The sequence below is a fragment of the Schistocerca piceifrons genome, chromosome 10 (assembly GCF_021461385.2).
Source record: "Schistocerca piceifrons isolate TAMUIC-IGC-003096 chromosome 10, iqSchPice1.1, whole genome shotgun sequence".
NCBI lineage: Eukaryota > Metazoa > Arthropoda > Insecta > Orthoptera > Acrididae > Schistocerca > Schistocerca piceifrons.
The window spans coordinates 89,379,926-89,404,442 of record NC_060147.1 but is presented as its reverse complement, the minus strand read 5'-3'; the positions used below and the strand labels follow the sequence as shown (position 1 = coordinate 89,404,442).

General features: G+C 42.5%; 1 protein-coding gene across 1 annotated transcript in view; it reads right to left on the bottom strand.

Moving 5' to 3' along the window:
* LOC124718881 (acetylcholine receptor subunit alpha-like) overlaps positions 1-24,517 on the bottom strand; it is a 638,987-nt gene that overhangs the window by 375,653 nt on the left and 238,817 nt on the right. The window contains 1 exon segment of the mRNA XM_047244518.1: positions 11,729-11,773. Within this exon segment, the coding sequence (XP_047100474.1) occupies positions 11,729-11,755 (27 nt within the window). The 5' untranslated portion in view covers positions 11,756-11,773.

Genomic DNA, 24,517 nt, shown 5'->3' with positions numbered 1-24,517 from the left:
GAAACACGTATCTATTTTGTACGAGCTGTAAATAAATTGTTGCCACTATTAAAGATCCAACCCTCGTATATAACCGCTATTAGCGTGAGCGTGTAAGTAGTGTCACTGACATCCGATCATGTGTTCTAGCTAGTTCACCATTTTTGTCAGCAGTGTAGCGGAGCTAAGAAGAAGAAGATGAAGAATGATCTAAATTATACCACTTGAAAAAGTTATTTAAAAAATTCACAATCCGAGATTTAACACGATGGATTTAGAGCCCCATAATTAACACTGAAACTTCACACAGATCGTAAATGATGTTTATTAGAATGTTAACTGGAGTGTAAACGCATCGAATTATTCTAGCATTGTGTGAAAGTCTCCACCATTGGCAAGAAGAGGCTGTTGAAATTTTATGAGCACGTAATAAGCGTGAAGAATTCCATATTAAGAGAAATATTACTCAAACGTCCCCTCTCGAAGAAAAGTTAAGATCGTCTTCTTAAAATTGGAAGAGGCTCTCAGGAAATACAGATCAAAACCGACATTACATAGATAGGTACAAAATTCTAAACTTATAATTCACAATATCCGAACCAAGAAAAGGATAAACAGCAGGTTTATCAAACGGGGAAAAGCCGGCCGCTGTGGCCGAGTGGTTCTAGGCACTTCAGTCCGGAACCGCGCTGCTGCTACGTTCGCAGGTTCGAATCCTGCCTCGGGCATGGATGTGTGTGATATCCTTTAGTTAGTTAGGTTTAAGTAGTTCTGAGTCTACTCAGATGTTAAGTCCCATAGTGCTTAAAGCCAATTTTTTCAAACGGAGAATAGAAGAAACTTGAAAACTTTAGCGAAAACCATTTTGTGAGATGGACAATACATAATCGCTTTCTTACGCACTGTACCGAGAGGTTAATCTACTCAAGAAGTCTCGTTTTCAACAGACTTATATAAAACGGGAAAACATACACTGGTAAACACCATGTACGCACGTCCACAGCCCATAATTTAGTTTTTCGTATTTTATTAACACTTTAATTCTTCACATTCTAAACTTTTGTAATGAGCATTCTGTAAACAAAATGAAGCTCTACTGCGCTCCTCAGTTCGGCTTAATGGTGCAAGCAGGAGTAAACTAAAATCTAGAAACTTGACCCTTTGCTCTTATTCCTGACATTTCAAATTCTCTCTCGCTTCCCTCACTTTGTCTTATGAGCCCGTTCCTAAACTACGAGCAGCAAATGTATTCTTCTTTAGATGAAGTGGCAAACTTACGCCGGTTCTGACGCAATCTGTGAATTATTATCTCTCGCAAGCGTTCCACACAGTTGGAAGTTATATCAGGCTAACGTCTTATCAGAGCGGAGGTTAAGTATCTTGCTGAACTTACGTCTCACCCGATCGATTCTCCAATTAACTGAGTAGCGAAGCTTGAGGACCGCCTTTCCTGTAACTGGCCACCGAGTTGTGGGCCCCTACTTAACCAGGTTTAGGCGCTGAAAATACACTCTACAGATGTCAACAACATTTCTGCCGCTAATTTTTTTTCTGTCATCAGTGTACTGACTGGTTTGATGCGGTCCGCCACGAATTCCTTTCCTGTGTTAACCTCTTCATCTCAGAGTAGCACTTGCAACCTACGTCCTCAATTATTTGCTTGACGTATTCCAATCTCTGTCTTCCTCTACAGTTTTAGCCCTCTACAGTTCCCTCTAGTACCATGGAAGTGATTCCCTCATGTCTTAGCAGATGTCCTATCATCCTGTCCCTTCTCCTTATCAGTGTTTTCCACATATTCCTTTCCTCTCTGATTCTGCGTAAAACCACCTCATTCCTTACCTTATCAGTCCACCTAATTTTCAACATTCGTCTATAGCACCACATCTCAAATGCTTCGATTCTCTTCTGTTCCGGTTTTTCCACAGTCCATGTTTCACTTCCATACAATGCTGTACTCCAGACGTACATCCTCAGAAATTTCTTCCTCAAATTAAGGCCGGTATTTGATATTAGTAGCCTTCTCTTGGCCAGAAATGCCTTTTTTTGCCATAGCGAGTCTGCTTTTGATGTCCTCCTTGCTCCGTCCGTCATTGATTATTTCACTGCCTAGGTAGCAGAATTCCTTAACTTCATTGACTTCGTGACCATCAATACTGATGTTAAGTTTCTCGCTGTTCTCATTTCTACTACTTCTCATTACCTTCGTCTTTCTCCGATTTACTCTCAAACCATACTGTGTACTCATTAGACTGTTCATTCCGTTCAGCAGATCATTTAATTCTTCTTCACTTTCACTCAGGATAGCAATGTCATCAGCGAGTCGTATCACTGAGATCCTTTCACCTTATATTTTAATTCCACTCCTGAACCTTTCTTTTATTTCCATCATTGCTTCCTCGATGTACAGTTTGAAGAGTAGGGGCGAAAGGCTACAGCCTTGTCTTACATCCTTCTTAATACGAGCACTTCGTTCTTGATCGTCCACTCTTATTATTCCCTCTTGGTTGTTGTACATATTGTATATGACCCGTCTCTCCCTATAGCTTACCCCTACTTTTTTCAGAATCTCGAACAGCTTGCACCATTTTATATTGTCGAACGCTTTTTCCAGGTCGACAAATCCTATGAAAGTGTCTTGATTTTTCTTTAGCCTTGCTTCCATTATTAGCCGTAACGTCAGAATTGCCTCTCTCGTCCCTTTACTTTTCCTAAAGCCAAACTGATCGTCACCTAGCGCATTCTCGGTTTTCTTTTCCATTCTTCTGTATATTATTCTTGTAAGCAGCTTCGATGCATGAGCTGTTAAGCTGATTGTGCGATAATTCTCGCACTTTTCAGCTCTTGCCGTCTTCGGAATTGTGTGGATGATGCTTTTCCGAAAGTCAGATGGTATGTCGCCAGACTCATATATTCTACACACGAACGTGAATAGTCGTTTTGTTGCCACTTCCCCCAATGATTTTAGATATTCTGATGGAATGTTATCTATCCCTTCTGCCTTATTTGACCGCAAGTCCTCCAAAGCTCTTTTAAATTCCGATTCTAATACTGGATCCCCTATCTCTTCTAAATCGACTCCTGTTTCTTCTTCTATCACATCCGACAAATCTTCACCCTCATAGAGGCTTTCAATGTGTTCTTTCCACCTATCTGCTCTCTCCTCTGCATTTAACAGTGGAATTCCCGTTGCACTCTTAATGTTACCACCGTTGCTTTTAATGTCACTAAAGGTTGTTTTGACTTTCCTGTATGCTGAGTCTGTCCTTCCGACAATCATATCTTTTTCGATGTCTTCACATTTTTCCTGCAGCCATTTCGTCTTAGCTTCCCTGCACTTCCTATTTATTTCATTCCTCAGCGACTTGTATTTCTGTATTCCTGATTTCCCCGGAACATGTTTGTACTTCCTCCTTTCATCAATCAACTGAAGTATTTCTTCTGTTACCCATGGTTTCTTCGCAGCTACCTTCTTTGTACCTATGTTTTCCTTCCCAACTTCTGTGATGGCCCTTTTTAGAGATGTCCATTCCTCTTCAACTGTACTGCCTACTGCGCTATTCCTTATTGCTGTATCTATAGCGTTAGAGAACTTCAAACGTATCTCGTCATTCCTTAGTCCTTCCGTATCCCACTTCTTTGCGTATTGATTCTTCCTGACTAATGTCTTGAACTTCAGCCTACTCTTCATCACTACTATATTGTGATCTGAGTCTACATCTGTTCCTGGGTACGCCTTACAACCCAGTATCTGATTTCGGAATCTCTGTCTGACCATGATGTAATCTAATTGAAATCTTCCCGTATCTCCCGGCCTTTTCCAAGTATACCTCCTCCTCTTGTGATTCTTGAACAGGGTATTCGCTATTACTAGCTGAAACTGGTTACAGAACTCAATTAGTCTTTCTCTTCTTTCATTCCTTGTCCCAAGCCCATACTTTCCTGTAACCTTTTCTTCTACTCCTTCCCCTACAACTGCATTCCAGTCGCCCATGACTATTAGATTTTCGTCCCCCTTTACATACTGCATTACCCATTCAATATCCTCATACACTTTCTCTATCTGTTCATCTTCAGCTTGCGACGTCGGCATGTATACCTGAACTATCGTTGTCGGTGTTGGTCTGCTGTCGATTCTGATTAGAACAACCCGGTCACTGAACTGTTCACAGTAACACACCCTCTGGCCTACCTTCCTATTCATAACGAATCCTACACCTGTTATACCATTTTCTGCTGCTGTTGATATTACCCGATAGTCATCTGACCAGATATCCTTGTCTTCCTTCCACTTCACTTATAACATCTGTAGCTTCAAATGGTTCAAATGGGTCTGAGCACTATCAGACTTAACTTCTGAGGTCATCAGTCCCCTAGAACTCTACTTAAACCTTACTAACCTAAGGACATCACACACATCCATGCCTGAGGCAGGATTCGAACCTGCGACCGTAGCGGTCGTGCGGTTCCAGATTGTAGCACCTAGAACCGCTCGGCCACTCCGGCCGGCCATCTGTAACTGACATATATTGAAGATAATAGGTGTTTCCTTTTATATGACAAAATAATTTCGTTTTATGTACCATGCAACACTGTGGGATTAGGTACAGACCTCTAATTCGCTTACTACCTAGCAAGTAGAAAGCAGAAGGCTGTTCTATAAACAAGGTGGGAGGTTTTGAACGTTGGTGCACTTCAGCAACTGTACATCCAAGAGCTTCGATGGATTATAACTAACAGCCAATCATAACGGCAGCATACTGGCGATGCATTCGTCTTCATGGACCACAATTCGTACCCCCATGGTGCGCGTCTTGTGAATGACTTCCTTCAGGATAACAACATCGGTCGACTAGAGTGGCCAGCATGTTCTCCAGATATGAACCCTATCGACCATTACTGGGATAGATTGGAAAGGGCTGCTAATGGACGACGTGGCCCACCAACCACTCTGAGGGATATACGTCGAATCACCGTTGATGTGTGGGATAATCTGGACCAACAGTGCCTTGATGAACTTGTGAATAGTATGCCACGACGAATACAGCCATCCATAAATGCAAGAGGATGTGCTACTGGATATTAGAGGTACCGGTATGTACAGCAATCTGAACCACCACCTCTGAAGGTCTCGCTTTATGGTGGTACAACATGCAGTTTGTGGTTTTCGTGAGCAATAAAGAGGGCGCAAATGATGTTTATGTTGTTCTCTATTCCAGTACCTGTGCAGACAGGTTCTGGAACTCTCGGAACCGAGCTGATGCAAAACTTTTTTTGATGTGTGTAGTATGCTACTTAAAACATTTGTATAAAACTGATATTTAAATATTAGACGTGGCATCAGAGCTTATGGGCGTAAATATTTCACGTTCAGAACTAGTGACATGTGCATTCGGCAAACTGAGTTTCGCACAAGCGATGCTTTGTAAGTCGGTGCTGATTTGTGGACAGGGGCTTTTCCGTCTCTGGGACATTTATTGTACTCGAAGAGGCAATATGTTCAAGAATTCTGCGGCAAAGCGATGTTAAGGATGTTGGTCTGTAATTTTGCGGGAACGTTTTTTTATCCTTCTCATACACAAGAGTCACCTACGCTTTTTTCCCAGCCGCTGGGTATTTTTAGCTGGGCGAGAGATAGATATATCTCAATAGTCTACACATGACAAAGAATTGTAAAAATTCTCCTTTGAAGATGATAAATGTGTCATTGTAAAAGACGTGGAACGTAACATAAATGATGTAGCTAAAGGGCAGTTGATAACCTGAGCAGGTGGCTTTCAGAGAACAGATTAATGCTTAGCTGCAACAAAACGCAATGCATATTTATAGATTCTGAAAGGGTACCCTTGTAAAAGCGAAATTTTACTGTCACAAGGTGGTCTAAAAGTCGACCATACTAATTTCTTGGGACTGAGTCTAGATGGAAGAATGTTGGACGTAACACATTCTAGATTTTGTACAGAAACTGAACGCTATAAACATCGTTTTCTTCCATTGTCTTGCCTCATACAGTGTTGTGTTTTGAGCCAACTCTGTTCACTCCTCAAGATTAGTGAGCAACAATAAAAGAGTTATAACTCTGAACAGTTTAAGTAGAGTATCCTTTCGAATGTTAAACTTTCATGTTCGTCGCATTGTACCAGAAAAATGCTTAAACCTTTAAAGTACATTATAACATCGTCTGTTTTATGTTTACTTGAGATGATACCTCAGATATTTAAATCCACTTCTTGCTTCCACTATTTTTTTCTTTTACTGTAATTTTTGCTCTGATTGGGTCTAATCCTGAAAATGCTGTCAATTTAGTTTTCAGTTCTCATTCGATGTGCCTCAGCAGCCTGACTGCATTTCAATACTGCTGTATGTGTTTCATTTTCGGCACTGCCTGCTACGACTTGGGCTTCAGTAAACAAGAGGGTTGTGAAATTCACGCATTTAAGGACAAAAGTGCAGTTGCGGTGTAAAGCGCCTTTCTTACGACTATTATGGTGCGTGGATGAACGTCATTGTGTGACTCCTCGATCAATGACTCATGATACTGTTTCACGTCTCAGACGATTAACCTTATTGTTACCATTCGGGCGTAGAGATTGAACGTGACCAAACATTTCCCAGGACGGTGGATAGATCATCAGCATCACCATACCTGACAACTCGTTATGGGGAGTCACTGATGCGCATGTATCTGCACGTCGTTATGCTACAAACGAAGAACTGCACAATGCCATTGAGGACTCACTTCGCACTAACACCAGATATGCTCAAAAATAAGTCAAGAAGAACGCGGATCGTGTTTGCAGCATGATGGAGAACATATCGATATATTGGACACTTAATACACTCCTGGAAATTGAAATAAGAACACCGTGAATTCATTGTCCCAGGAAGGGGAAACTTTATTGACACATTCCTGGGGTCAGATACATCACATGATCACACTGACAGAACCACAGGCACATAGACACAGGCAACAGAGCATGCACAATGTCGGCACTAGTACAGTGTATATCCACCTTTCGCAGCAATGCAGGCTGCTATTCTCCCATGGAGACGATCGTAGAGATGCTGGATGTAGTCCTGTGGAACGGCTTGCCATGCCATTTCCACCTGGCGCCTCAGTTGGACCAGCGTTCGTGCTGGACGTGCAGACCGCGTGAGACGACGCTTCATCCAGTCCCAAACATGCTCAATGGGGGACAGATCCGGAGATCTTGCTGGCCAGGGTAGTTGACTTACACCTTCTAGAGCACGTTGGGTGGCACGGGATACATGCGGACGTGCATTGTCCTGTTGGAACAGCAAGTTCCCTTGCCGGTCTAGGAATGGTAGAACGATGGGTTCGATGACGGTTTGGATGTACCGTGCACTATTCAGTGTCCCCTCGACGATCACCAGTGGTGTACGGCCAGTGTAGGAGATCGCTCCCCACACCATGATGCCGGGTGTTGGCCCTGTGTGCCTCGGTCGTATGCAGTCCTGATTGTGGCGCTCACCTGCACGCATACGACCATCATTGGCACCAAGGCAGACGCGACTCTCATCGCTGAAGACGACACGTCTCCATTCGTCCCTCCATTCACGCCTGTCGCGACACCACTGGAGGCGGGCTGCACGATGTTGGGGCGTGAGCGGAAGATGGCCTAACGGTGTGCGGGACCGTAGCCCAGCTTCATGGAGACGGTTGCTAATGGTCCTCGCCGATACCCCAGGAGCAACAGTGTCCCTAATTTGCTGGGAAGTGGCGGTGCGGTCCCCTACGGCACTGCGTAGGATCCTACAGTCTTGGCGTGCATCCGTGCGTCGCTGCGGTCCGGTCCCAGGTCGACGGGCACGTGCACCTTCCGCCGACCACTGGCGACAACATCGATGTACTGTGGAGACCTCACGCCCCACGTGTTGAGCAATTCGGCGGTACGTCCACCCGGCCTCCCGCATGCCCACTATACGCCCTCGCTCAAAGTCCGTCAACTGCACATACGGTTCACGTCCACGCTGTCGCGGCATGCTACCAGTGTTAAAGACTGCGATGGAGCTCCGTATGCCACGGCAAACTGGCTGACACTGACGGCGGCGGTGCACAAATGCTGCGCAGCTAGCGCCATTCGACGGCCAACACCGCGGTTCCTGGTGTGTCCGCTGTGCCGTGCGTGTGATCATTGCTTGTACAGCCCTCTCGCAGTGTCCGGAGCAAGTATGGTGGGTCTGACACACCGGTGTCAATGTGTTCTGTTTTCCATTTCCAGGAGTGTATTTTTAGGATGACAGTCTTCGGTGGATAGTTTGTTTGTGACAAATTGAGCAAAAGATTACCCAAGGTCGCCCGAGTTTACGGTGGACGCAAGCTGGTGAACCAACAAGTTTACACCTCTGTACATGGTATATACCTTAAGCTGCAATGAGCTGTCGTTTGCTAGGCCGCTCTCTTCCGCTGAAATCCCTATAAAACTAATTATACCTTTGCTGAATTTTCCAGCAGAAACTTTGCCTATGTTTCTCGTTATGCGAGAGGACACTTACTCATCCCTAGTCTTAAAATGTGGCGATATAGACGCGCATGGTTGGAACAGAGTGCAAATTATAATGCCCTTTCAGTTCTCGCAAGAACAAGTAACTAATTAGCTTGTTCGTTTCTCCACAGTTGAAGCTAAACGATGCTACAGCTAATTTCTAGCTGGATATCAGCCGCTGTGAACACAAATTACTGATCTGTGTCGTACAGAGCATTATGCGCTCCATTCTGCAATTCTGCATTCAACGCCACTTCAGAGAAGAGTCGCCGAAAATTTCCGTCTTTTCTTATGCATAGCGGAACTGTCTCCCCACCTGGGTTCTTTCTTTCTTCACGTCACGGATTTTTTTCGACCAATAGGAGCGTTCCTCTTATTTTGAGGAAACTCTCCCTACCATAAAATGGCGTCAAAACTTTGGCTCTTTTCTCCTTCCCAGCGCGTTTCCGCCAATCGGACGTTTTGTGCCCATTCCAGATGCCTAAATGCGTACATTGACTCTGTCATGTGTGTACCACTTGCCAGACATGTGATCGAAAATGCGGCACCGGTCTTGTTCGTATCCATATGGAATTCCGAAACGCAGTTTTCTAAAAGCTTTCTTTCCTGTTCTCCCTCAGATGGTTCATCATACTCGCTCTCCCCATCTGAGTCACCTGGTCGGTCATTGACTTTCCGTCTGGGACACCCCTTTAAGTGGTTTCCGTGGTACCCCCTGTAGTGTGGCCTTGCCTCTGCCCTCGTCCCTCTGAATTCCAGACTAAAACACCTCTCGCTGCTTGTTTCACCTTCCGCTCAAACATGCATTATAGGAACGGTGTGTTAATTACTGCCGATTGAGTGTCATCCCTTTTTGCTCTACATACTGATAGGCAAATTTGCTCATTAACACCAAATTAAGTTAGGTGTCATATTCACCTTCCCGTTACGATGCATAAATCTCTCATGTAAGGTGCGAATCTGACCATTTATTCTGCCACCTTACAACAGTAGTTCCTCAGATTAGTCCAGACAAACAAAAATAAGCGAGCAGGGATTTCCAGTTTAAATATGTAGAGAAACAAGCTTTAATAAAGTATCTTCATTTACTTACTAAAACATGAATACGACTTATATGATACTTTTGCAAGGATTGATGTTCGTCTATTATGCTTCTCATTGATGATGAATGGAATATATGTTCAAATGCCAGAAGACAATTTTTATTTGATATATTAACAATTTACAAAGTTTCAGAATTAGTATTGTGTCAAGGTTCGGAATGGTATTGTGTTTGTCAGCGGCACTCTTTCTTCAGAGATCAGCCATTAGTTACATCGTTGGTGAATTCTTCGCTGAAAAAGAAAGAACCGCAGTACACTTTTGGCCAGGATATTACAAAGGTAGCTCATCTAACAAATCGTAACTGATCTTCCGACAATCTCCATCATATGTAACGCGATGTTCCATCGATTGTTCGTTGTCAATTCGAGTGCGTATCCCAGGATTGAAAAGGTAAATTTTTTCTAATCTGTCCGCTGCGACACAAGGTGTAAATCTAAAGCTGCACCGCGCATTACGCAGTATTCACATGTACCACCCAATGTACCTGTAACGCTATACCATTGTATAATACATACCTCATGGGATGTGACATCATAAAGACGAGGTGCGTCTGTTGCTTAAAACGAGTCGCAAATTACCCAAATTATTCCCAACCATCGTTTCTTAAGAAGACCACTTAGCGACTTCCAACTAATTTGAAAATAATTGCAAACCATTTCTAAACTATCTCTCACTTACATTAACTATTTTTTAAAGTAATCAGAAGTTTTCAGCTGTTTTATACATGAGAGCTCGATTCTGTAAATAATCGGGGTTTAATCGTACAAATAGGTTTACGCATAAGTACTTCAAATGGTTTTTTTGCTTGAGGGAAACCAAGGATGCATCAGTTACGTTCACTATTTTCCTTTCTGTCACTATTTAGTCAGTCTTCTCATTAACAGCCGCAGAACGAAATTGAGGAAGTGTGAAATATTGAAATGTGAGATCAGAAAGAAAGCCTAATAGGGAACATGTTGTGTTGCTCTGCTGATGCTGCTGTTATGTTCGTAATTCTGAATTATTAGTTTGACGCAAGCCTCTACGGTAATCAAATCTGTGCAGCCTCCTGATCTGTGCCTAAATACAGCAACCTGCAAACATTTGAACCTGTGAGTTGTAGTCACACCTTGGTCTCCCTCTACAATTTTTACCTCCCATACTTCCATCTATTACTAAACTGACAGTTCTGTGGTTCCTCTGGGTGTATCCTTTCACCCTGTCCTTTATTTTAGTCAGGTTGTGCCACAAATATATTTTCACCCCAATTTCATATTACCTATTCGATCTGCCCAACTAAACTCCAGCTTTCTTCTGTACTATCACATTTCCGTCTTGGGTGGATTGTTTATCTTCCATGTTTCAGGTCCGTACAAGGCTACATATCAAACAAATACATTCAGAAAATAGTTTCTAATACTTAAATTTACGTTAAGTGTTAGCAAAATTTCCTTTTTCAGAAACGCATTGCCTGCTGTTTCCATTCGTGGTTTCTACCTTGCCATTCATCAATTATTCTGATGCCTAAATAGTTAAATTCATCTTTTAGTGTCTCATTTTCTAATATAATTTCCTCACCATCACCTAATTTAATTCGACTATACTGTGAACTATGTTTTGTGTTTCTTGACACTGGTCTCTTATCAGAATGGTATCCATTCAGTTTTACAGTTCTCCCAAGCCCTTCGCCGACTCTGGCAGTATTATAGTGCCATCGTTAAATCTCAGATTTCATATTTCTTCTCCCTTGAACTTAAATTAGCTTTCTGAATTTCTTCTTTGTTTTCTTTTAGCTTTCTAAATTTCTTCTTGGTTTTCTTTACTACTTGTTTCCACGTTCACTGAATATCATCGTAGTATGTCTCACTCCTTTCTAAATTTACTGCTTCCCTATCGTATCCCTCGGCTCTTATAACTGCAGTCTGGTTTCTACACAATTTGAACATAACTCTTCGCTCCCCGTATTTTTTCCTTGTCGTCTTCATTATTTTAAAGAGTGCCAGTAACATGATAATACTCAAATGGGTACAATAGGGACAGGAACTGACAAAAAAGCATAGTATTTGTATGATGTTTACGCATCGAAAGGGCACTGTTCATAAAGGCAGTGTGACAAGCTATGAGGTATGATAGAGGAAAAGATGAAGGTTTACACTCACCTGCTCGACCCACAAGTTCGTCGTCATTATCTGGTTCTTCAGATTCTGGAACAAACAAAATAGCAGAGTTACAAAGAAGCACACCCTAGCAGGAAAGTAAAAAAGTCCTATGCAGTGTTTGAACAAAGCGATATGAGTCACCACCAAAAATAGCCCGATATCAGATTTTGGTCTCTCAGTTATTTGTGAAGTACTGCTGAAGCCTTGTGTGCAAAATATCTTCCGAAGCATTGTAACTAACTGGTTCGTCTGCGAACTTCGTGATGGTGTAGTAGTAATAGCATTAGTGGTAGTTTTATTTTCCCGTGGATCACAAGGATGTTGGACGTGCCGTGATTTTACAGTATTAGAATCCCATATCCATACTAGTATTACAAGTGCGAAAGTAACTCCGTGTGTTATGCTTTCTTGACTAAACCGCCTGCACCGATATTAATGAAATTTGGTATGGAGATAGCTTGACTGCTTAGGAAGAACATAGCCTACTTTAGAAAGTGTATGGTAGAACATATGTGTTTTCTTTAAAGAATATAACGGAAAATGTGGAACAATAATTTTTTTTTGAAAAAGCTATTAACTCTTCGGCTTTAGAACTTTATCATGTTTGTGAAAATGCTTTTATTGTTTGATATGTCCTACGCAATACGATTCAATTTAATTAATACATTGTTTACACAATCCTCAAAGTGTTTATCCATATCTCATTCACGTCCGATGCGTATTAGGACCTGAACGTCATGCATATCTTATAGCTGCTATAACGCCTGAAGGTTCGCAGCGATGGTGTCATTTAAATGCTATACTGCAGATTGACGTCATCGGTTTACATGCAGAAAGAGGTAACGGGAACACACGTGAGGGCAAGTGGCGACGTTACATGCACGAATATCATTAAAGTTCCGTTACACCGAACTAGTAATTGCTTGTTTTCTTTCTTCATCGAGTTAGTATGTTTGTTACTCTCCCACGGTGAAGTGGTTGTACAGATTTTGATGAACTTTGGGATGAGGACAGTCTATAGCCCGAATTACCACATAGGCTGCCTTTTATTCCGAAGAAAATCATGTTTCCGTGGAATGATCAACGTGACTATTGCTCCCGTGGAATCTGTAACGCGACTGAGAAGTCATTCATGTTCATTAAATGAATGAGTTAAGTTTATCGTGGAGATTAGTTTTTAACTGTTTTGACCAATGAGAAAAGTACGTACATAAATGTAGAAGAGTAGAAATATTCCTGTAGGGTAAAATCATCACTAGACTTCCTTACAATGCAACATGTGCACACGAAAAGTATTCCGCAGTGTATTGGATAGTGATATTATAAGGAATATTAAGGGAGGGCGTTCACTATTTAAAAGACGCATCAAGTCCACAGTTCTGTAGATAGCGCAATGAAATTTTGTACCCTGCATTAACACATTTGCCGTTAAGTTCTTGGATTGTGTGTATTTAACTTTTTTATATGGAATTAAAAAAAATTATTTAAAAATGTATGTACCTTTTTCTCAGAAAGTATTCAAGAGATGTCTGCAAAATTTTCTCTGTTTAATCCCTTTGCTTACAGCAAGCTTTCTTCATGAAGGAATAGGAAAATTTTAATAAATTTTTAATTATAATTCTATAAGTATAACATAAAATTCGTGCAAAATTCCACGCAATTTGCCCAGAATCTCAATTTACACTCAGAATTTCTACTCTTTAGAAATCAATTGGTTTTATAGAAGTAAGTGTACAAAATTGCATAATGCTAGACTTCATAGGTTCTGAGGAAGAGGTAAGTACACTTTAAGAAAACATATTTTTCAGGAATTGCAATTTAAAATTCCACCGAATTTTTTTCAATGTTTCTCTTCAGAAGGCCCCACATTTGTACTCAAGGTCCTCATTCCCTTCAAGACTTCTTTTTCTTTTCTGCCTTCTTCTCTTTACCAGGCCTTCACCTGACCTTTCAGCTGCAGAGAGGCACAGTAAATCAGTTTTTCTCAAAATTTCTAGAGCGAAATTTCCTATCTTACAGCCCATTTTCTCTAATACCTTCTTCCTGCTTACGTTTCCATCATTAAATGCAAGAACAGCATTGTAAGTTGCAATTGTGATAACTGTAGCAGATGAAATTCGGTAGCAGAATGCAAGACAGGAACAGCTTCTTCATAAACCAGGACAGACTGATGGAGTACATCGAAAAAGTTCAAAGAGGGACAGCACGTTTTGTATTATCGCGAAATATGGTAGAGAGTGTCACAGAAATGATACAGGATTTGGGCTGGACATCATTAAAATAAAGGAGTTTTTTCTTGCGACGGAATCTTCTCTCGAAATTCCAATCACCAGCTTTCTCCTCCGAGTGCGAAAATATTTTTTTGACGCCGACCTACATAGGGAGAAACGATCACCATGATACAATAAGAGAAATCAGAGCTAGTACGGAAAGATATAGGTGTTCGTTCTTTCCGCGCGCTATACGAGATGGGAATAACAGAGAATTGTGAAGGTGGTTCGATGAACCCTCTGCCAGGCACTAAAATGTGATTTGCAGAGTATCGTTGTACATGTAGATAAACATAGCAGGTAGGTTGTTACTATTTCTAAGATACAGAACAGAGCCACAGGTGATCTATAAAATGAAAGAGTATCTATCACAGTTCTCTATATGCGTCCCATGAAAGTTTACTTGAAAGTAATCCAAGAAATCGTTGTTCATGGAGTTAGTATTGAAGCGTAGCTTCCAAAAATGGGCTTGGCAGGAGAGTCGTGTCACACATTTAATTATTTTTCAGCCACTTTGGATGTGATCTCATCATTGAAACTTTGCGAACTTATTGCCCCTGAGTTCTACTAATAACTAAAATACAAACTGAAAATAAACATTTTCGGTCAATGCTAAGAACGCTATACCTTAAACTCTGACTTCGCATTTTTTTATGTTGATTTCGTCTGCTTCTGGTGTCTCGATAGTTCAGAAGAATTAACGTCGAGAACTGGAAATTGAGTTATGAGGGACACGAATTCTGTCAGATTCTCCCATCGTCTCAAAATCTGATTTCTTTTTTTTCGATGTCGCATGGTTCGCGGGGGCACAACTATCTCTCGCCTCGGCAACAGCAGGAGACAACTTTACTGATGGCACATACGCATGAGTAGTAAGCTCTGCAGTAATATTTCTTTATAAATAACTGTTTAACAGCGAGTAACACCGTGGGGTGCAGCTACAAAAATAAAAATGGTCAGTCTACGGCGATCTACACTGAATGATATCTGAAGGAAACTTAACAAATCAAGATCGCTAAAAAAGCATTTTACTGTGTGACTGATTTCGACTGATCTATGCAATCATCAGCGAATCTTATGCTTTTTAATTTTTACAACATATTATCCAGCAGTACTTGAGGGCAATATTATGGAAACGGAAGAGGATGTAGATGGATATGAAAAGGCGACATATGATACTGCGTGAAGAGTTTGACAGAGCACTGAAAGACCTGAGTCGAAACAAGGCCCCGGGAGTAGACAACATTCCATTAGAACTACTGACAGCCTTGGGAGAGCCATTCCTGACAAAACTCTACCATCTGGTGAGCAAAATGTATGAGACAGGCGAAATATCCTCAGACTTCAAGAAGAATATAATAATTACAATCCCAAAGAAAGCAGGTGTTGACAGATGTGAAGATTACCGAACTATCAGTTTAATAAATCACGGCTGCAAAATACTAACGCGAATTCTTTACAGACGAATGGAAAAACGGGTTGAAGCAGACATCGGGGAAGACCAGTTTGGGTTCCGTAGAAATATTGGAACACGTGAGGCAATACTGGCCTTACGACTTATCTTAGAAGAAAGATTAAGGAAAGGCAAACCTACGTTTCTAGCATTTGTAGACTTAGAGAAAGCTTTTGACAATGTTGACTGGAATACTCTCTTTCACATCCTGAAGGTGGCAGGGGTAAAATACAGGTACCGAAAGGCTATTTACAGTTTGTACAGAAACCAGATGGCAGTTATATGAGTCGAGGGGCATCAAAGGGATGCAGTGGTTGGGAAGGGAGTGAGACAGGGTTGTAGCCCATCCCCGATGTTATTCAATGTGTATATTGAGCAAGCAGTAAAGGAAACAAAAGAAAAATTCGGAGTAGGTATTAAAATCCATGGAGAAGAAATAAAAACTTTGAGGTTCGCCGATGACATTGTAATTCTGTCAGAGACAGCGAAGGACTTTGAAGAGCAGTTGAACGGAATGGACAGTGTCTTGGAAGGAGGATATAAGATGAATATCAACAAACGCAAAACGAAGATAATGGAATGTAGTTGAGTTAACTCGGGTGATGCTGAGGGAATTAGATTGGGAAATGAGACACTTAAAGTAGTGAAGGAGTTTTGCTATTTAGAGAGCAAAATAACAGATGATGGTCGAAGTAGAGAGGATATAAAATGTAGACTGGCAATGGGAAGGAAAGTGTTTTTGAAGAAGAGAAATTTGTTAACATCGAGTATCGATTTAAGTGTCAGGAAGTGGTTTCTGAAAGTATTTGTATGGAATGTAGCCATGTATGGAAGTGAAGCATGGACGATAACCAGTTTGGACAAGAAGAGAATAGAAGCTTTCGAAATGTGGTGCTACAGAAGAATGCTGAAGATTAGACGGGGAGATCACATAACTAATGAGGAAGTATTGAATAGGATTGGGGAGACGAGAAGTTTGTGGCACAACTTGACTAGAAGAAGGGATCGGTTGGTAGGACATGTTCTGAGGCATCAAGGAATCACCAATTTAGTATTGGAGGGCAGCGTGGAGGGTAAAAATCGTAGAGAGAGACCAAGAGATGAGTACTCTAAGCAGATTCAGAAGGATGTAGGCTGCAGTAGGTACTGGGAGATGAAGCTGCTTGCACAGGATAGAGTAGCATGGAGAGCTGCATCAAACCAGTGTCTGGACTGAAGACCACAACAACATCCAGCAGCGTAGAAGTCGCTTCACATTGCATACATGAGGTGAGAATAGTCATGGGACAGTGATATGCTCGTATACAGATGGCCGTAGTATCGCATACGCAAGGTATAAAAGGACTGTGCATTGGTGGAGCTTCCGTCTGTACTCAGATGATTCATGTGAAAAGCTTGCACAACTGTTGACAACTTGACTTCACGGCATCGAGGCGTCTGCGCCACACTCGAACCCTACCATCAGCCCCTACCACCTGAAATCGGGACTAATATGGCAAGGGTGCAGTTTTCCAGTCATCTGTGGTCCAACCTATATGATTACGAGCCCAGGACAGCTGTAGGCGCTGTCGCGTTGTTAGGAAAAGCAGCCGCGCCGGTAGTCGGCTGCCGTTGCCCATTAACGCCAGGTTTCGCAGCACTGTCATAATTTATACGTTCCCCGCACGTCCAACATTGATTTCTACGGTTATTTCACGCAGTGCTGCTGGTCTGTTAGCACCGACAACTCTACCCAAACGCCGCTGCTCTGAGTCGTTGGCCGACCGACACCAGTACCTCTCCACAGTGCAGCACACCGTGAACAATGGGCTGCCATTCCGTAAGAAACCTTCCAGCACCTGATTGAACGTATGCCTGCGAGAGTGGAAGCAGTCATCAAGGCTAAGGGTGGGCCAACACCATACTGAATTCCAGCATTACCGATGGAGGACGCCACGAACTTTTAAGTCATTTTCAGCCAGGTGTCCAGATACTTTTGATCACATAGTGCAGCCATTCACTTCATGGAAGCAAAATATGAGAGATGAATTAAACTGGGTTCAATTATCGAAGTATGGATTTCTTACAGGAATTCTAAGACACAGTTTCAGAGCCATTGTATGGTACCTACCTTATCTAATCAATGGAGAGATCTTCCGAAGTAAGAGGGATTTAAGGTCTGCCGCAGGGTAGTATCGTAGGATCGTTGCTGTTCACAATATATATAAACGACCTTGTGGATAACATCGGAAGTTCACTGAGGCTTTTTGCGGATGATGCTGTAGTATATTGAGAGGTTGTAACAATGGAATATTGTACTGAAATGTAGGCGGACCTGCAACGAATTGACACATGGTGCAGGGAATGGCAATTGAATCTCAATGTAGAGAAGTGTAATGTGCTTCGAATACATAGAAAGAAAGATCCTTTATCATGTAGCTACAATATAGCAGGTCAGCAACTGGAAGCAGTTAATTTCATAAATTATCTGGGAGTAGGCATTAGGAGTGATCTAAAATGGAACAATCATCCAAAATTAATCGTCGGTAAAGCAGATGCCAGTCTGAGATTCATTGAAAGAATCCTAAGGAAATGCAGTCCGAAAACAAAGGAAGTAGATTACAGTACACTTGTTCGCCCACTGCTTGAATACTGCTCACCGATGTGGGATCTGTACCAGATAGGTTTGATAGAGGGGATAGAGAAGATGCAACGGAGAGCAGCGCGCTTTGTTACAGGATCATTTAGTAATCGCGAAAGCGTTCCGGAGATAATAGATAGACTCGAGTGGAATACTCTGCAAGAGAGACGCTCAGTAGCTCGGTACGGGCTTTTGTTGAGGAGTCAAGCAGTATATTGCTCCATGCTACGTATATCTCGCGAAGAGACCATGAGGGTAAAATCAGAGAGGTTAGAGCCCACACGGAGGCAAACCGACAATCTTTCTTTCCACGACCAGTACGAGACTGGAATAGAAGGGAGAAACGATAGAGGTACTCAAGGTACCCTCCGTCACACACCGTCACGTGGCTTGGGGAGTATAGATGTAGATGTAGAAAGGAACTACCAGTACTGGATTGTTGTCTTGTGTATAAGAGAGAATGTAATTCACTCGATATAAATTTAAGGTTAGGGTTAAAGGATTTGTTGATAGGTGTCGCGATCTACTTTGCATCGATGATCTTTCATGAAATTGTGTGATACATGCATTTCAAAGGGAAAAAATCCTCACATGTGTTAATATCCTAAGTATCCTCTGCCGTGCACTTTGCAGTTGTTTGAAAGGTATTGGCCGTAAATATAGATACGCAGCAGCTGTTGTCCGATCATTTTAAAAGCGAGCAGCACGTATTCAGTTTCCCGGGATTCACGTGGCGGGGGCTGAGATGGAAGCAATGCTCTTGCCTGAGCGTCAAGGAACCCGGCCATGCCCACACAGACTTTCACGGCATCGCCTTACGGCTGGGAGAAGCTTTCAGCCGGCGCGCACCTCTGAGGCCCGGGATCACGTGTCTGCCGATACCGCCCCGGGGCGCACATCTCCTTGAGTGAACACCCAGCGACGCCACAGCTATTAAATAACCGCCTTCACCTCGTCTCAGGTCGAGTATCAGTCCTACTGCCGTGTATAGGACGCGGAGAGAAATCTTCAGACGTAAAATGTACTTTGGGTGCAACGCACAGGAATGTTCTCGACCATTTTAACAAAATACGGTGTGTTAAGTAACGTATGGCAGGTCTCTGGTGAGTGGATAGATGACTTAAAAGAAGAAAAGAAGTTCAGATATACATATGGTCAATTTTTTATTTATTTTCCTACTTACAGACACTTTTTCGTTCTTAGATGCACCACTGGCCATTAAAATTGCTACACCAAGAGGAAATGCTAAGGATCGGGTATTCATTGGACAAATACAGTATACTAGAACTGACATGTGATTACATTTTCACGCAGTTTGGGTGCACAGATCCTGATAAATCAGTACCCAGAACCAACTAACTCTGGCCGTAATAACGGCCAAGATACGCCTGGACACTGAGTCAAACAGAGCTCGGATGGCGTGTACAGGTACAGCTGCCCATGCAGCTTCAACACGATACCACAGTTCATCAAGAGTAGTGACTGGCGTATTGTGACGTGCCAGTTGCTCGGCCACCATTCACCATACGTTTTCAGTTGGTGAGAGATCCGAAGAATGTGCTGGCCAGGGCAGCAGTCGAACATTTTCTGTATCCAGAAAGGACCGTACAGGACCTGCAACATGCGGTCGTGTATTATCCTGCTGAAATGTAGGGTTTCGCAGGGATCGAATGGAGGGTAGAGCCACGGGTCGTAACACATCTGAAATGTAACGTCCACTGTTCAAAGTGCCGTCAGTGCGAACAAGAGGTGACCGACACGTGTAACCAATGGCACCCCATACCATCACGCCGGGTGATACGCTAGTATGGCGATGACGAATACACGCTTCCAATGTGCGTTCACCGCGATGGCGCCAAACACGGATGGGACCATCATGATGCTGTAAACAGAACCTGGATTCATCCGAAAAAATTACGTTTTGCCATTCGTGCATCCAGGTTCGTCGTCGAGTACACCATCGCAGGCGCTCCTGTCTGTGATGCAGCGTCAAGGGTAACCGCAGCCATGGTCTCCGAGCTGATAGTCCATGCTGCTGCAAAAGTCGTCGAACTGTTCGTGCAGATGGTTGTTCTCTTGCAAACGTCCCCATCTGTTAGGGATCGAGACGTGGCTGCACGATCCGTTACAGCCGTGCGGGTAAGATACCTCTTATCTCGACTGCCAGTGATACGAGGCCGTTGGGATCCAGTACGGCGCTCCGTATTACCCTCCTGAACTAACCGATTTCATATTCTAACAGTCATTGGATCTCGACCAACGCGAGCAGAAATGTCGCGATACCATAAATCGCAATCGCGACAGGCTACAATCCGACCTTTATAAAAGTCGGAAACGTGATGGTACGCATTTCTCCTCCTTACACGAGGCACCACAACAACTTTTCACCTGGCAACGCCGGTCAACTTGCGTGTGTGTATGAGAAATCGATTGGAATCTTTCCTCATGTCAGCACGTTGTAGGTGTCGCCACCGGTGCCAAACTTGTGTGAATGCTCTGAAAAGCTAATTATTTGCATATCATAGCATCTTCTTCGTGTCGGCTAAATTTCGCGTCTGTAGCACGTCATCATCGTGGTGTAACAATTGTAATGGCCAGTAGTGTATTTGCTTCGTTTCTGTCATTTTGCTTTCGAATTTACAGCTTGGTTCCATAGGTATGTTTCTTTCCGAATCTTGTCTGCTAATGACTGAATGAATGGCTCAAAATGTTTACCATTATGTCTACCACAAACTGATTAAGGCCGCATCACGGCTTCTCTTAACTGCTCTCACATTACGAATGTCTACTGTATCTGCTGGATTCCTTGCTGAACACGCTGACTAAGAATATCAACTTTCGCAACAGGTCTTGAATACTCAATGTCTTAAATGTCACCAAAAGTAAAAATCAATGTGTTGAGCTCAGGAGATCGAGCAGGCCAAGTTTTTGCTGTCCCACGACCGATCCTTTTATTTGGGAAACACAGACTAAACTTGGTCTTGCTTGCACAGCACGGTCAGATGGTGCCCCGTAGTGTATGAAGCGCATGTTCTGACCCATGAGTGATAGAACGTCTTCCAGCCACTGTACAACATGCTTCCTCTGCAAACTGTGTTCATTTATTAGCAACGTGGCAACGCATGTAAAGATAAAAGTGCTTTGAATTGACACTTTCCAAAACAAACATCGTGTGAAAAGAAGTTATTTAAATGTAAAACTTTTTAATAAAGATGTTCAGGAACTAGAAAGTATAAAAGAATTTCTCCTAGCTCCTTGCAAACTGATAACGCAAACAACAGTCCGGAAAATTTGTGCTTGTGAATTTTTAATTGCTGTGTTAATACTTGGGAATTTCAAAACGAAATATGGAGGGCCCATGCAATAGATATCCCACACATGAACAGAATGAGATTTTCACTCTGCAGCGGAGTGTGCGCTGATATGACACTTCCTGGCAGATTAAAACTGTGTGCCGTACCGAGACCCCAACACGGGTCCCGAGTTCGAGTCTCGGTCCGGCACACTGTTTTAATCTGCTAGGATGTTTCACACATGAGGAATTCATCTAAGTCGCTACCATGTGTATTGCACAGCAGATGATATCGACTATTATGTGATATTTTTCCTTAAGGACATCTACTCCCTACACACTTTCCTGTCATTTACTTCATGCTCAGGACGGTTTTCTTTTTAAATTTAACCAGTATTGTCACAGTGTAAGTAGGCTGTTTATGTTTTTATGTTGGTAACGCCACGTAGCGCTCTGTATGAAAATCACTGGCTGTGCAGTGTGCAGTCTGTGGCTGGTTGGCATTGTTGGAACATTCGCTATTGTAGTGTTGGGCAGTTGGATGTGAAAAGCGTTGCGCTGTTGGAGGTGAGCCGCCAGCAGTGGTGAATGTGGGGAGAGAGATGGCAGAGTTTTGAGAGCGGATGATCTGGACTTGCGTCCTTCAGAGAGAGTAAATTTGAAAGACTGGGTGTCATAAAAGGCTCTGAGCACTATGGGACTTTACATATGTGGTCATCAGTCCCCTAGAACTTAGAACTACTTAAACCTAACTAACCTAAGGACATCATACACATCCATGCCCGAGGCAGGATTCGAACCTGCGACCGTAGCAATCGCGCGGTTCCGGACTGAGCGCCTAGAACCGCGAGACCACCGCGGCCGGCAGACTGGATGTCATGAACTGATATATATATATGACTTTTGAACACTATTAAGGTAAATAAGCTGTTTGTTCTGTATCAAAATCTTTCATTTGCTAACTATGCCTGTCACTAGTTAGTGTCTTCAGTAGTTAGAATCATTTATTTAGATGGCAGTATTGGCGCTCGCTGTATTGCAGTAGTTCGAGTAACGAAGATTTTTGTAAGTGATTCATGAAAGGTATAGGTTATTGTTGGTCAGGGCCATTCTTTTGTAGGGATTATTGAAAGTCAGATTGCGTTGCGCTAAAAATAGTGTGTGTCAGTTTAGTGATGATCAGAATAAGTAAAGAGAGAAATGTCTGAGTACGTTCAGTTTTGCTCAGCTGTTTGAAAATCAAATGACGTAAGAGGTTTATCAGCACAGTAATTCATTAATTTTTCTAAGGGGACGTTTCATAAAAGCTATTAAAAATTCACAAACACAGCTTTTCAGGAATATCTGTATGGGATTAGGAATCGGCATGAGGCTAGGAGAAATTATTATATACTTTTTAATTTATGTTAAAAACGTTTCATACTAAAAAGTCTTTATGTATGTAATCATTTTGTGCTTTTTAGTTTTTTGTGTGTTTTTAAATTTTGAAGCGATTTCAAACATTTTGATCAGATTACAACAGAGACACGAGTTAAATTTATGTTTTGTTACAATTTGTCTTCACCTGACTCAACCACTATATTGCTCCCTCCTGTGAACAGGATGGCCTAGCAACGTTGCGACAAATTTCGAGGGGTTGTAGCGAGTGTCTTGAACAAATCGGGGACAGGAACGCGTGCCCGAAAACGTCAGCCAACGACGATACGAAGCGTCGAAATTCCAGGCATCGGCGCTTTCCACTGTGCAACCCGATACGCAGCAAACGTAATTTTTTAAGCTGACGGAGCTTAGGTGGAAGACTCGCAATGTTGTTCGTTATACAATGATCGCGACCGTCTGATTGACACTATTGCCAGTGGAGGTCAAGTAAGTAGCTGCTGAGTAGAAAAGCCTTGTGTCCTATAAATGCAATGCTTTGTTGCCTCAGTGGATGGCGGTTTCAGACACAGGTTTCCATTCGGAGTTTATGTTTGTCCTGGAAACTCTAAAATCCCTAATTTTTTTCGCTATACAGGAGAAATCAAAATTGCGAATGGAAACGCATGTCCAAAACCGTCATCCCCCAAGGCAGCAGCGCATCGTATTTATATGAGACAAGGCCTGTCTCATGAAGTAATAAGTGCTATGGACAGGGGATGTCAAATTGATTCCCTATTTTTAGATTACCAGAAGGCTTTCGACACCGTTCCTCACAAGCGTCTTCTAACCAAACTGCGTGCCTGCGGAGCATCGCCTCAGTTGTGCGACTGGATTCGTGATTTCCCGTCAGAAAGGTCACAGTTCGCAGTAATAGACAGAAAGTCATCGAGTAAAACGGAAGTAATAACCGGCGTTCCCCAAGGAAGTGTTATAGACCCTCTATTGTTCCTCATCTATATTAACGACACAGGAGACAATCTGAGTAGCCGTCTTACATTGTTTGCAGATGATGCTGTATTTACGGTCTTGTAAAGTCATCAGATGATCAAAACGACTTGGAAAATGATTTAGATAAGATATCTGTATGGTGCGAAAAGTGCCAATTGACCCTGAATAAGGAAAAATTTGAAGTTATTCACATGAGTGCTAAAAGAAATCAGCTAAATTTTGATTACGCGATAAGTCAAATCTGAGGGCTGTAAATTCAACTAAATACTTAGGGAGTACAATTACAAATAACCCGAACTGGAACGATTACATACATAATATTGTGGGTACAGCAAACCATTGGCAGAACACTTAGAAGGTGTAACAGGTCTACTAAAGAGACTGCTTACACCACGTTGTTCGTCCTATTCTGGAGTACTGCTGTGCGGTGTGGGATCCGCATCAGTTAGGAGTGACAGATGACATCGAAAAAGTACGAAGAAGGGCAGCTCGTTTTGTATTATCGCGAAATAGGGGAGATAGTGCCACAGGCATGATACGTGAATTGCAGTGGCAGTCATTAAAACAAAGGCGTTTTTCGTTGCGACGGGATCTTCTCATGAAATTTCAATCACCAGTTTTCTCCTCCGATTGCGGAAACGTTCTGTTGGCACTCACCTACATAGGCAGAAATGATCGTCACGAAAAAATAAGAGAAATCAGGGCTTGCAGAGGAAAAATTAAGTGCTTGTTTTTCCCGCGTGCCGTTCGAGAGTGGGACGATAGAGAGACAGCCTGAAGGTGGGCC